Source organism: Diprion similis, chromosome 10 (assembly GCF_021155765.1).
Source record: "Diprion similis isolate iyDipSimi1 chromosome 10, iyDipSimi1.1, whole genome shotgun sequence".
Lineage (NCBI taxonomy): Eukaryota > Metazoa > Arthropoda > Insecta > Hymenoptera > Diprionidae > Diprion > Diprion similis.
In genome coordinates this window covers 12373049-12385909 of record NC_060114.1, presented here as the reverse complement: position 1 = coordinate 12385909, position 12861 = coordinate 12373049, and the positions used below count along the sequence as shown (strand labels likewise).

The following is a 12861-nucleotide window of genomic DNA, read 5'->3' as shown; positions in this document are numbered from 1 at the left end:
GGCAAAAAAATTCTGAGTTTCTATCACTAGTGATTGTGATAAAATAAAAACGTCAAAGGCGCACGCGTGTGTGTTAGGTGTTACGTGTGTATGCCTGTGTTTGGTCGGTAGGCGAATTAATCCTCGGCGTGAATTGTAATTTTTTCTCTTCAAACAGCAATTTGACGCAGCGTAATCATGTCTACGAAAGTACGAACAAAGCAAGAAAAAACCGGCGGTAAGTGCTCCACTACTTTACAGTGAACAATCAGACCATTGAAAAGCTAGGACTAACGAAATGCATAGGTTACGTATATAGGTTATGTTTGTTTTATGTTACACACTGTTTCATGACATGATCTGTCATAGCGGAACTTATGTGACAATTTAATATAATTTATTCGAAATATTCTGCAGTAATACTGCCACGTGATTACTAAGTTACTTTGACTATTCTTTATTTCAGAGGTGGTCGCCTACAGCGAGGGAGCGGTGAGAAATAATTCGGCAGTCGTCGAATACTGCAGGATATCCATGGCTGCGTTATCTGGAAGTACAGCTGGACTCTTGGGCCTGACTGGACTCTATGGTTTTGGATTTTATATATTCGCCGTTGTCGGGTTATGGGTAAGATACAGTTGCTCTTATTCGATCCTTTGGCATCTTGTATTTGACTCCATATTTACAACGTATTTATCAATCTGTTGTAACACCGTCGTTTTTACGTTTATTTTCACAGGCACTGTTGATGATGAAAACTGGCGGGCAATGGAAAAAATATTTCATAAGTAGACAAAGTTTGCTAACAAATGGTTTTTTTGGCGGGTTATTTGTATCCTTTTTACTACATGACTTACAGAGCTGGTCGCGAGTCACTTTTACTTGCACTCGACATTATTTTATATCAGAATTTTAGATGTTTCTTGATATTTCATTTAAATTATGCTCTTTATAATTCAGTGAGTAAGCAGGGCGAGCCACATCTTATTTCACATAATTTTAAAAACTGTACATGTTTGTGAGTTTTCTTCATTTTATTCCATACCTTTCAGTTCAGTAGATATAAATTTGAAAAAACTTTACAGCATTGTATAAAAGTCGACCTATTAAAAACTATCCGATTTTCTCATAGTATCGCTGAGATTCCTTCTGAGAGTCGTTACTTGCTGCCAGCCCTGATTTTTTGAATTTTCACAATTTTATGTCAATACCATCAATTAATTGCAATTAGTTTCCTTAATACAGCTGGATTAACTGTTGCTGCTACAGACGTACGTGTTATTCTGGACGTATCCTTTTAAATTAAATCATTCCAATATCTTATACGAGTATTGAATTGGTAATACGATTCTTAACTACATATATGTAGATTCCTTTTCGGTATGGTGCATGTCTACTGAGGGAAAGGCGTCCTGAGTATTTGAAACTCGCTGAAATTCACAACTGGATAATAAATTACAATTGTTATTTAAAATAAATGTAACTTTTTATTGTAAATGTTTTCACACTTAAACGTATTTATGCCGTTACTCTTCACCTACTTAGTACGGTGTTGCTTACACCTGAGTATCAAGTATACAACAAACTTGATGTTAACAGAGTTGGCAATTCTTGATGCTCATGTGAATTTTGTACAGGGTGCATGCAATAAACCAAAGTACTATGCGAAATCTCTCATTTTGGAAGATAATTAATAATCAAAGTTATGGATCTGGTTATCTTGGCTGCTTCTATAATCCTATATATTCTAAAGAGAGCAGCGAATTTTATCACTAATGTAATCATTGATTAATTTGCACATGGATCTCTACGCTTCCTGCGGAATCGAGGAGTAAGCCTTTGGAGGAAAGCATTTCTTCGGCTTCCGGAGCACTCCCAGATTCAAGGTCATCCAATTTTCTTTCCACATCCATTTTATCCAGTTCCGTCTTACTGAGATGATAAACAATTCCAGCACCATAACCATCGCCTAGGACATTGATGGATGTCCTTATTCGATCCCTTCAATTACAGTAAAACAGAGTGATATGAATATTGCATTGAACCCTGTTATATCGGTCTATCTTCTAAATTTCGGACTTACAGTATCCAGTCAACGGTGAAAAGCAGAGATACGTCATCAGTCGGTAGCCCGAGGGCTGTAAGGACGAGCAGCATAGTTATCAAAGCAGAACTGGGTATACTCGCAGCACCGACACTTGCTAAAGTCGCCGTCATGCTGGGAATTTTTACATGATTAGTCACACGTTGGTTAGTGAAAAAATATTAATTTATAAATGACCTAAATCTCCAACGCACCTCACCGTGATTATTTCCCCCATACCTAATGGGATGCCGTTCATTTGCGCGATGAATATCGCAGCTACAGCTTCGTACAGTGCCGTGCCATCCATGTTGACAGTGGCACCTACAGATACCACGAACCGAGTGACTCTTGGATCAATTTTGTTGTTTTCTTCAAGACAGCGAAAAGTCACAGGCAGTGTAGCTGCACTGTGAAAACAAAAACCGCAGCTAATTATGCTGGATAAGTACAGGCGCAATGTAACATGAAGTCTTATTCTGTACCTGGATGCCGTTCCAAGCGCTGTCACCCATGCTTGCATCATACCCCGAAAGAACACAGCTGGATTTGAGCGTGTAAACAACCAAAATATCAGCGGAAGTGTGACTACTGCATGTATTATCAGAGCTGCGATAACTGTAGCCATGTAGAGACCGAGCATCTCCGCTGTTACTGATAAATTCTCTATCGACATGATTTTGCCAGCTATAAGACACGCGATACCAAAGGGCGAGTACCTGTCACATCATAATCATTTATACTATTTTTAATTGGTGAATCTACGGTAACTATCAGCAATTTGGTACACCTGTCTCACCACATAACAGCCCCCACTAGTTTCATTGTTATCTCATTGAGGACAACAAAGAAATCTACCATTAGCCGTCCCCTGGCTCCCATCTGACCAGCGAGAAGCCCAAATGCGAGGCAGAACATTATCATTCCCATAACGTTAGTACCATCCCTGTAGACTAATGTTGGCTTGAATTCGCGATTTTTGCCAAGATTCCTTTCTAGATGCGGATCAAAAACGATGGGACTTTCTTGTTCGTAAATTGTTTGTGCCTGCTGGAAGCAAGCTTGTACGAGGTTCTCCGGCACCATATTCCTACATTTTTATAATTCGTAAATGGGATTACAGATGTCGACCTGTGCAATGTCAACTAAGAGATGTTATTTACCTCAATATATCCAATATAGCATCCAGGGTAGATATTTTAGTGACGACATTAGCCTCTAGCGTCGAAATGCTGGTTTTGATGCTGGGATCGCCTGGTTTTATCATCAGGACCATTACTATGCCAACAATCGTGGCCAGGAAGGTCGTACCCATGTAATAGGACAGCACTCTAAAACCCATTCGTCCAGAACTCTTGGCATCGAGTTGAGCCATACCTACAGGGTAATGACGACCAAGTGCTTATGCATTTGTATTCTGTTATCTATTGGGTCGAAAACATCTTAAAAGACTATGTGAGAGCTATGATATGTGCAAGTGAAAATTCTCAAGATTCCCAGCAAAATTAGTTTTTTATTTGGAAATGAAAATTATATTTACGATGTATCTGTTACCAGCTATCAGCGACGATACTATCAACGGCAAAATGAACATCTTCAGAAGCCTCATCAAAATCTCTCCTGGAAAACTAACAATCATTATAGATGGTGGGGAAAAATTAGCTAAGCGGCCCAGAAATCCGAATCCAAGGCCAAACAGGATTCCAGTAATGGTAAGGACCAGGAGCATGTTTTTGCTAGTCCATTCCACTACCTGTGTAATTGAATACAAGAGTTAAAGAAGGCACAAACATGCACCGTAACTTAGTCAGACTATCTTTGAAATAATAAATTTTTAGTCCCGTCTCATAGATGATGCAGAATATCAATACTTACAACTTGCAACCTGTCGAGAGGTCCTCGTTCGGATTCACGTCGATTATTGCCACTGCCGTCCGTATCGCCATAGTCATTATTCTGTAAATCGTCCTCTGTGCTCTTCGTCTGGACTTCGATATCTCTAACACGGGGTCTAAAACCACATAATAATTATATGTGCTGACGATGGTCATAAATCGGCATCAAATGTAGAAAAAATGCTCTTTAATTTTTTCAGTTTTTTATTCTCAGCCCTTAGTCTCCCTGTAGATCGTATATTCCGCACGAGTCGTGGGTGTTCTAATTTAGTCAATTATTTTTTAATCGTTTTTCAAGTTACATAACGTCGTATTTTATACTATTTTTATTCTTCGTTGAATTTCGAATCGTCGTTATTAGAGAATATATGGAGAATTCCATTCTAATGCTCAAGAATTTAGCACAAAGAAAAGGCCATCGGGAGACTCAGGACTTGAAATGAAATCTGAAAAAATTATAGATTTGTTTTTTTTTTTTTTTTTTTTTTTTTAAGATTCAAAACCGATCTACGACCATTCAACATTGAAATTCAAAAAAAAAATCCATCTGACGACCACCCTACCATAAACGATGAATGAAAGTCGACTTCAAGAAAAAAGAGACTATGCAGAACAGTAATGATACTGATTGATTTCCTACGATTAGACTGAGGTAAAGATATTTTTATGCAACTTACACAGTCTTACTCTCTGCGTTATCATTTTTTGGGTCACCGTTGTTCTTTGTTCCCACAGATGTCATGACAATGTAGTTTTACACCTGACCTTAATTTGATAATTCAGCGAGACGTGGAAATCATTGCTGCTAATTCTGTGCTGATGACAAATATTACTGGGACGATCATTTCAGCTTTTCTTCAATCGATAAAATCCTAACATAAATTCTGTGCCAAAGAACACGAACTTCAAACTGCAGTAGTAAAACAATAAGCTTTTGAAGTGGTGAACAGGACTTTCGAGTGACCGGAGATAAAGAAATAGTCGCTACTAGACACCCACGCTAGTTGAACCAGTTCTTCCATCCGCTGGATATTAATGTTATTTGCAACGCAAATATGTTACTCGACACTTTGATCTGCAGTCAAGTAATTTAACTCAAAGGCAAAAAATACCTGGAGATCGTCCAGAACAAACAGGTCTTGGTAATTGGAACGGTATTAAACTCTTCACCACTTATATGTTCTGCATGCAGAACTGTTACCCAAACTAGAACACAATCCTTGTTACTAACATCTAAAATTTCTTCGCACTGTTTAAGTTTATCACTGACTGAATAATGCACTCCCCTGAACCAGGGCCTGATTATAGTAGGAGAAGAGCTGGTGGTTGGACTGCGTAAGGGGGACTCAAACACCAGATAAACGACGGGAATCGCTGCAGGAAGTCGGTGCTCATCGCGAAGAGTTCCCGGCCACCTGCTATATCCCTCTACTCCCTGCTGGATGAGGCATTGCGGAATTGGAATTTCTTCACTAAAGCTGTCCTTCTTCACTAAAAGCTTCGATCTCTCAGGAACTCGTTTTACGAAAATAAATACGCATATCAGCTTATTACCTGCCCTGGTAAAAATTTCTGTTGCTATTACGAATTTTTACAGAAATTAGAACAATTCGTATTATTTCGTATGAAATTGTATATATGCATAGTTTTTCGTAAAGAATTGTTGATTTACTTTGAAAATATAGTACTATAGTTTGTAGATTTCATACTGAAAGAACACAAATTTTCATGAAAATCTACAATTTTTTATGAGAAGATATGCAGCATATTTACAGTTTTGAGGAAAAATAATTTTTTTTACCGAATTATACGAAATGTCCGAATTCTTTTAAAAATCCGTTGAAAATCGTAGAAATCATTTTCACCAGAGTGCCCTTTCAGCACGGATGTAAAAGGATGCATCCTCTGCGGACCCTGGACACTTCCGGAATTCTTATTTTCTGTAGATTTTTTTTTTCTAATTCTCAAAGAATTTTTACACCAATGCGAACCGTTATGACAATAGTTATTCATTAGCTGCAATATCACCGTTATTCCATCCTCTTTGTCTCAATTGATACGACCAAGTGGTCCTTTACATTGGCACGCTTGCAAAGCGTTTCTCTTTATTCGTGCTAAACTCGTGGAATTGAAAGATTGCTCTTCAAACGTCTATAGTTGCTAATATATGCATATTCGTATCTGTTCTATTGCGTTGCACAACTTGTTAATGATAGTTAAGAGCTGCAGAGTTTTGAAGAAATTAGACCTCGACTCTTATTGCCAAATTATATGCGTATCCTTGAAAATTATGCCCAGATTAAATTTTTTACGAGATACTGTATTCACAAGTCCTTATTAGAAGAACAATACTTATTGAAATAAAGTAAAATAAGAATAAAATATAAATATATATTTAAAAATATTTAATGACCTACCTAAAGATCTCAAAAAACTTAGCATAAGAAAAAAATATAATTAAAAAGATCTTGAAAGGATGGATAAGTAGAGATATATTAATAAATCCTGGAAAAGTGACTGATATAAGTATAGCAACAACTCATGAATGAAATCAGTCGCATGTTATGTTAACGATTCTTAGTTCATATTGTCACATTATCGCAAAGCATGTTGCCACGTTTATCACGTAGTATGTAAATATCCTGTTTAGCTCTATACTTGGGTTAACCGTTTACTGCAAATAATTACAGACCCTACATGTGACCTAGTTATTGGTTCTAATTGATGTAGTGTAAAAAAAAAGATTCCGCGCTCTCCACGCCGGCATAATTTTTCGCTATTTACATGTCCTACGCCTGCAGTATATAGTACGCATTGCTTTCGCGTTATGCGTGTTGTTCATCCACAGGCGTGTCGGTTGACGAGTTGCCGAATGGTCATCCCAATATACTGATAAACAGCTTTGCCGGTGAAATTTGTAGGTGATGTTGTTGCGGCAATTTAATAAGGGGGAGAGGCTATCATCTTCACAATTGCTGAACTGTTTACATGCTTTTACATAAAAATTTTTTCCTGAAATTGAATATAAACTGGTGTAGATTTTTTGGCGTAAAAATGCGACACACAGACCGAACGAGCATAGCTTTAGTCGTACTAATTTCTTGTTATCACTATCTGGATATTTCATTATGACTTGACGCGGCATATTCGGCACTCGGACTGTGCTCACTATATTTAATCGTTACTCACCATTCGGTATTTAGTAGAAATATGCCACATGTGTGTTCAGTATCGTAACGGACATCGAACGGATGTACCGAAATCGCAATTTTCTTCTCGGAATTTTTACTTTATCGACAATGTAATATTGCGGGTTGTCAAAATTCCAATTTACTTTTAATTACAATTTGAAACTGAATTTCGAACATTCGACACACCTTCACGATTTTCTGAATAATCGGGGTAACATGATTGTAATTACATTTTTATTAATGCTCGGTGTGGTTTCTGCCAATCAGAGTATACCCTGGTGGAACATCAAGGCTGCTCAAAAACAAGGGTATGTTAAACTTGAAATTGTCAAAAGCGCTATTCTCAAATCATTCGCTGATTTAATAATTACCTCGCACATAATTACAAATAATTCATGTACATGATGCGTATTATTTTTTTCAAGTATCGATCATTTACCGATGAATACGAACTTATAGAAACGCGTTGCCAAATAATTCCTTCATCTTCCACTTAGCAGTTTCAATATTTCTTTTTGCGTGCATTTATTTTTTATTTGTAAGTGCAAATGGATAAATCTAAAAAAAAATTTGTTTCCTCGAACATCCTGTGTTGTCTGCATTTTCATTTAGTTATGATTTATAATCTATGTGACGTGTTTGGTGTACGTTAACCAGAGTGGGGCTAATTAACGTTTTACATTTATTCATTGTTAAATACATTACTAAAACTAATGCGGGCTGGCTGGACAAGAGCTGCTCTCTAACAAGGGCATGATGGCGTACATGATTGTCAGTAATCGTGACATTATTTATCGCTGAAAGCCTCGAGGGGTCATTTGCCGATTTCAGGCCATGTTGGTGTACGCCGTATATACACTTATACGCAATCATCGTCCGCAATCGTGTATTTAAATTTAATTCGAATTTGCGGAGAATTTTTTTTCACAAGATGGAGGTAATAAAATTATCCTGGAAGCCATATTAAGAGGGCAAATTCTCTTTTTCTTTCACGAAATCGTAACGAGGTGCTACAGCGTATATAATATATACCTTGCATAATTTCTTAATAGCTTTGATTATTTTACTCTTCTAAATTGATTCAACCTTCGCTAGTCATCCGTGTATGTATACTGCAGCAATAATACAAGCATCGAAGTTCTGGCGACCCATTTTTCGTATACATATAATAATGGTACTGATTTCAGAGAGGGATCAAGTCGGAAGAAAATATACTTGAGATAAGGGTCTCTCGGTTCATCAAATGCGAACAGATAATGGTTCGGAAGTATTTACGTAACGGTCTCAAAATCTTTCGGCGTATTGAACAAATTGTTTTATACTTGCAAGGCTTGGATTACCTTGAAACTTTTTCTGTTTTGGTTTTCATTTTCGAAGTATAGCTAAAACGTATTTTCAACATTCATCATTTACCACCTTATGTGTTTTCGTTCACACTTATCGAAAAAAATTACGATGTATACTCTGATAATTTAAGTTTTCACTCAAGTTGGCTTCTCTGATGCTGCAGGTGTGATCGAAAACAATATGAGCTATTTCAAAGTTTAAAAAATTTTCAGCAGGACCAGATTTTTCTTCAATTTGTTTTAATTTTAAATATTGTGAATCGCGAATCAGCCTGCGTTTATATGTATGTTTTGATTTATTAGGTAAACGTTGCCTAACTGAAAATTTCTCATGTTTTTGTTTTCCCAGCTTGTTCAGTACTATACCTTTAATAAAACAGTGCTAGCTTAACATGACGATGAAAATTAATAACTTGATAATGCAAAAAAAAATTTCAGACCGAACGTTTGCGTCGTCGAACAAGTTCCTGGTACCAACAGGAAGTATTATACCGAGTGCAAGTATTGGCGACCAAGAACAATATGTGGCAATGAAACGTTAGTATGCAGATTCACTTGTAACTCGCGTATTTAATTAAATAACTAAATACTTAATAATTGAAACAAGTGGTGTACGCTGAAAGTATTACTAAAACTATTCAAGAAACTGTTCGATGCATTACCCTCGTTTGCTATGCGTGCCCACGACTATCCTGAATCATCAATACATATGGAAAAGTGTTCAAGTTTTGACGCGTCACTTTGAGGAAGAGGTCGAGTGTATCGCAGTTCTGCAACACTCATAAGTAGCTGTAATATCAAATATTACATTTCTTAAAAAGATTTATCTTGGATGAAGACATTACTTATTATACGTATACCTATAGATGACTCCCGTTATGTCGTTCTAGGTTTTTGTAAAACAACTCTACATTTTTTATATGATTAGAGAAAAAGGAGTAAAGAGTATAGAACGAATCTCCGAATGAGATGTTAAATCAGATTTTGAAATTCTATTATTCGAAAACCACAATGCGGCCCATTCCATTATTATAAACAGAAGTCATCCAATTCAGGACCGTGCAATCGTTTTTTAAACTGCCAACACGGACACTTTTGCATATCTAATTACTAAAAATTGGCGTGAAATTTTATACACCTTTTCTTATTATTTTCTTCCCAGGATCATCAAGTACGAGTGTTGTGAGGGATATGAGATGGTGCCAGGCCAATTGGGATGTACAGGAGGTAAAGAAAATCGGTGAAATATCCTCACATGATACATAAAGAATCTCGTCTCGTCCACGAATATGTTTTCAGTATCGCCATTGACGGATGTGGTGGAAACAGCGAGAAATGCTGGTGCTGGAAAGTTTGCGAATTTTTTAGAAAAGACTGGAGTGGCTACGGAGCTCAGACAAGGACTAACGGTGACGCTGTTTGCTCCTAGTGATGAAGCTTTCGACGTACGATATATTCTGATATTCATTATTACTTTTAAAGTTATACTGAGTTGTAATAGCATCATTTTCGGTACCTCTAGACCTCATAAGTAAGATTTGCAACAGAATGAACATTATGTTGTACAGTAATCAAGGCAACTTCGACACTTTCTAGGCTTATGTTAAAACATACGGAGCCATCAAACCGGAGAAAATCACGTCAGAAAAATATAGAAAACTGGCGATGCATCATTTGGTGGATAGAAAACTTTTGTCCGATCAGTGGGGAGCTGATAAATTAATCGACTCGAAATTGCCTGGGCACAAAATACGCATCAACAAATATTCCAACGGCGTAAGATCATACAAGACCTTAAGACAATCCATTGTATATTAATCTGAATGTGCACGTATAGGTATGAGATCATTTCTTCAGATGGAGACCGTAAACTGCGAGTCAGTTATGCGAAAAAATCAGCAAGCTACGAACGGAGTTGTTCATATCATCGACGGTGTTCTTATACCAGATCGATATCAAAATATGGGCATAGTCGAGGCGATTATTACCGATGGAAGATTCAATGTACTTGCCAAGGCTCTGAATAATAGCGACACCATCGTTGAACGTATTAAAAACAGTGATGTGCCCCATACCTTCTTTGCACCAAGTGACGAAGCGTTTCAAAAAATACCATGGAGTCGCTGGAGCAAGATTCTCGATGACAAAGATACTTTGGAAGGTATAATTGGTACACCGTACTTGATTGATATGTACGATATAAATGTTTCTTGTTATTTTGCTACTTTAACGACATGTTTGGATTGTTTCCATGCTTATCCAGCTTTTCTTGCCAATCATATAATATCCCATGCTGTTTGCCTCTCTGGAATTATTTCGGAACATCATGCCAAAACCCTTGGCCCACAGAGACTGACTTTGGATTGTACTTCGCGTGGGCGATCGGTAGAAGGCCAAAGGTTGAGGAAGGACTTTTTGCATGGTCTGGATGGGCTTGTTTACCTCATCGACGACGTACTTTTGCCCGACAGAGGTGAGTCAAGTGCTATTGTATTTAAACTTCACGTATTCATATAAGATTTATTCATCCATACACGGTTTTGCTACTCACTTTCAGCCAAAACTGTCACAGAGTTAGCCAAAGATGAAAAGCTCGGTACTTTTATGCAAGTGATCAAAAACGCTGGATTAGAGGACGCTTTCGAAAATTTTGACTCTTACACTCTCTTGGCACCCTCTGAAGCTGCGATTTATTGTACGTATATTTGGTATATTTTTTTTCACCGCTTTTAAATCAATGTTTAATTTATGCAGCCTAAATTATTTTTTTTCACATTATGTTACACCTTACATTCATGCATATCGTCTGAAGTCCTCCTGAAAGAAACTATTTTTCAGCAGCGATATCTGAAGCAGAGTTGAAGTACATGGGAACAGATCGCGAAAAGGCAAAGGAATTTGTTCTCAACCATGCTGTTTTTGGCAAACATACCACAGATTCTATTTACGATAATCAGGTGAGACTACAGTTGCATTGTACACACGCATCTTAATGTTTCTTTGCACTGATCATTCTTGTTATTGCTCGCGCATTTGCTCTGAGACATTTTGTTTTAAAAATATTTAAAGGTGGTGATGAGTCTTGATGAAAAGACACCTCTTCGTTTCCAAGTTTATCGCGGTAGTGTGGGTATCGAGGATGCAGCGATAGAAAAGGCAGACAAGCAGGGGAGCAACGGAGTTTTGCACGTGATTAATAAAGTTCTTCGATCAAATAACAATTCACTGGACGATGTGCTAAAAACAAATGGAAATTTCAGGTTGTCAACTTATCAAAAAAGCGGGCATTTATTTCTTCACCTGTGATTCGTCCGGCAAAGATGCCTATAAGATTTCATTAATATTTATTTCAGTATTTGGCTGCAAGCAATGGATAAACTTCTAACAATTCAGCCAGTAGAGTTCCAGGAATTCATACGGCCGTCTGAGTCCACCGTATCCTACACTTACTTTGTGCCATCAGACGGAGCATTCCGACAGTTGGATCAAGCGAAGCTGGACCGATTGATGAACGATTCCACATATTTAGCTAAGGTGAAAATTTCACATGCTGACAATGAATGTATAAAATTAATATATGTATACCTGTAGGGTGTTGCAGCAGTTGTAAACACTATTACCCTTTTTTTATGAAACCTGATATGTGAATAATTCTACCTAAATTTTATTCGTATAAATATTTTTACTTTTCAGACTCTAAAGAATCACGTTGTGAATAATATGATGGTTTCGGGAGGATTCCGACGGGATCTTCGGTATGCTGTTAAGACAGAGCAGAACACAGTTGACATAGTCAAAAAAAACGACACAATAATGGTTAGTTGCGACTATTCAAAATTCATCGGTCATACGAAACGGTCGTAAATTACAACATTATGCGCGAATATCGATATATTTTCAAGATTCAGTAAACTGATTACATAGTATAGCGTGTGATAAAGTTGATTTAATTCCAGGTCAATGACGCCACATTGATTAGGTGCGATATGTTGAGTAGAAACGGAGTTGCACACGAGATAAACAAGGTCCTGCTACCTGAAAATAATTCGCACCCTCGCCGATACTTGCGAAGAAATCGTGGATCACGACGCGCGGATAGGATTCAACCATCATCCTCGCGTCCCAATACTCTACGTAATCATGATATTACAACTGACGAATAGCATTGAAAACCTCTGCTTTTACTATTATTCATGTATAGGCATGAATTATGCAACAGACAAATAATAATAATTTAGAATAGTTACTAACTCCTTCCTTTCATGTTTGTATTGAACAAAGAAACATCTATGTCACATGCATATATTGTGCCAATATAACAATGCTAATTTTATATTTAAACATTTCAATTCGAAAATTCCGCGCCC

The 12861-nt window shown here is 37.2% G+C and overlaps 3 protein-coding genes across 6 annotated transcripts; 2 read left to right on the top strand and 1 right to left on the bottom strand.

Annotated features, from left to right (window-relative positions):
* Positions 1-52: 52 nt before the first annotated feature.
* Positions 53-1649, top strand: LOC124411687 (ER membrane protein complex subunit 6). Of its 2 annotated transcripts, XM_046890965.1 has the most exons (5): positions 53-217; positions 446-606; positions 719-811; positions 1249-1268; positions 1349-1649. In XM_046890965.1, exons 1-5 carry the CDS (start codon positions 178-180, stop codon positions 1377-1379), a joined length of 345 nt encoding a protein of 114 aa, XP_046746921.1. In that variant the 5' UTR covers positions 53-177; the 3' UTR covers positions 1380-1649. The 2 variants fall into 2 exon arrangements, with proteins under 2 accessions (XP_046746921.1, XP_046746920.1); XM_046890964.1 differs by lacking the exon at positions 1249-1268.
* Positions 1444-5402, bottom strand: LOC124411685 (excitatory amino acid transporter-like). Its single transcript, XM_046890959.1, has 9 exons — positions 4635-5402; positions 3938-4073; positions 3617-3815; positions 3226-3439; positions 2862-3152; positions 2548-2781; positions 2278-2472; positions 2063-2197; positions 1444-1980 (listed from the first exon to the last, which is right to left on the bottom strand). The coding sequence occupies exons 1-9, from the start codon at positions 4697-4699 to the stop codon at positions 1761-1763; spliced, it is 1689 nt and encodes a 562-aa protein (XP_046746915.1). The 5' UTR covers positions 4700-5402; the 3' UTR covers positions 1444-1760.
* A 1644-nt stretch (positions 5403-7046) lies between these two features.
* On the top strand, positions 7047-12679 carry LOC124411684 (transforming growth factor-beta-induced protein ig-h3). 3 transcript variants are annotated; one of them, XM_046890957.1, is made up of 13 exons: positions 7047-7456; positions 8933-9031; positions 9657-9721; positions 9794-9939; positions 10091-10270; positions 10352-10655; positions 10758-10967; positions 11052-11189; positions 11336-11451; positions 11564-11754; positions 11848-12028; positions 12188-12310; positions 12451-12679. In XM_046890957.1, exons 1-13 carry the CDS (start codon positions 7365-7367, stop codon positions 12655-12657), a joined length of 2052 nt encoding a protein of 683 aa, XP_046746913.1. In that variant the 5' UTR covers positions 7047-7364; the 3' UTR covers positions 12658-12679. The 3 variants fall into 3 exon arrangements, with proteins under 3 accessions (XP_046746913.1, XP_046746912.1, XP_046746914.1); XM_046890956.1 differs by having other exon boundaries at positions 7048-7456; positions 11333-11451; XM_046890958.1 differs by lacking the exon at positions 8933-9031 and having other exon boundaries at positions 7048-7456; positions 11333-11451.
* Positions 12680-12861: the final 182 nt, after the last annotated feature.

Coding starts and splice junctions, on each gene's coding strand:
- LOC124411687 (XM_046890964.1), top strand. CDS start 178: ATGTCTACGAAAGTACGAACAAAGCAAGAAAAAACCGGCG. Junction 607..718: donor TCGCCGTTGTCGGGTTATGG/GTAAGATACAGT, acceptor TTATTTTCACAG/GCACTGTTGATGATGAAAAC. Junction 812..1,348: donor GTTTTTTTGGCGGGTTATTT/GTATCCTTTTTA, acceptor ACATATATGTAG/ATTCCTTTTCGGTATGGTGC.
- LOC124411685 (XM_046890959.1), bottom strand. CDS start 4,699: ATGACATCTGTGGGAACAAAGAACAACGGTGACCCAAAAAATGATAAC. Junction 4,074..4,634: donor AACGCAGAGAGTAAGACTGT/GTAAGTTGCATA, acceptor ATGTGGTTTTAG/ACCCCGTGTTAGAGATATCG. Junction 3,440..3,616: donor AGTATCGTCGCTGATAGCTG/GTAACAGATACA, acceptor ATTACCCTGTAG/GTATGGCTCAACTCGATGCC.
- LOC124411684 (XM_046890956.1), top strand. CDS start 7,365: ATGATTGTAATTACATTTTTATTAATGCTCGGTGTGGTTTCTGCCAAT. Junction 9,940..10,090: donor CTAGTGATGAAGCTTTCGAC/GTACGATATATT, acceptor GACACTTTCTAG/GCTTATGTTAAAACATACGG. Junction 11,452..11,563: donor ATTCTATTTACGATAATCAG/GTGAGACTACAG, acceptor AAATATTTAAAG/GTGGTGATGAGTCTTGATGA.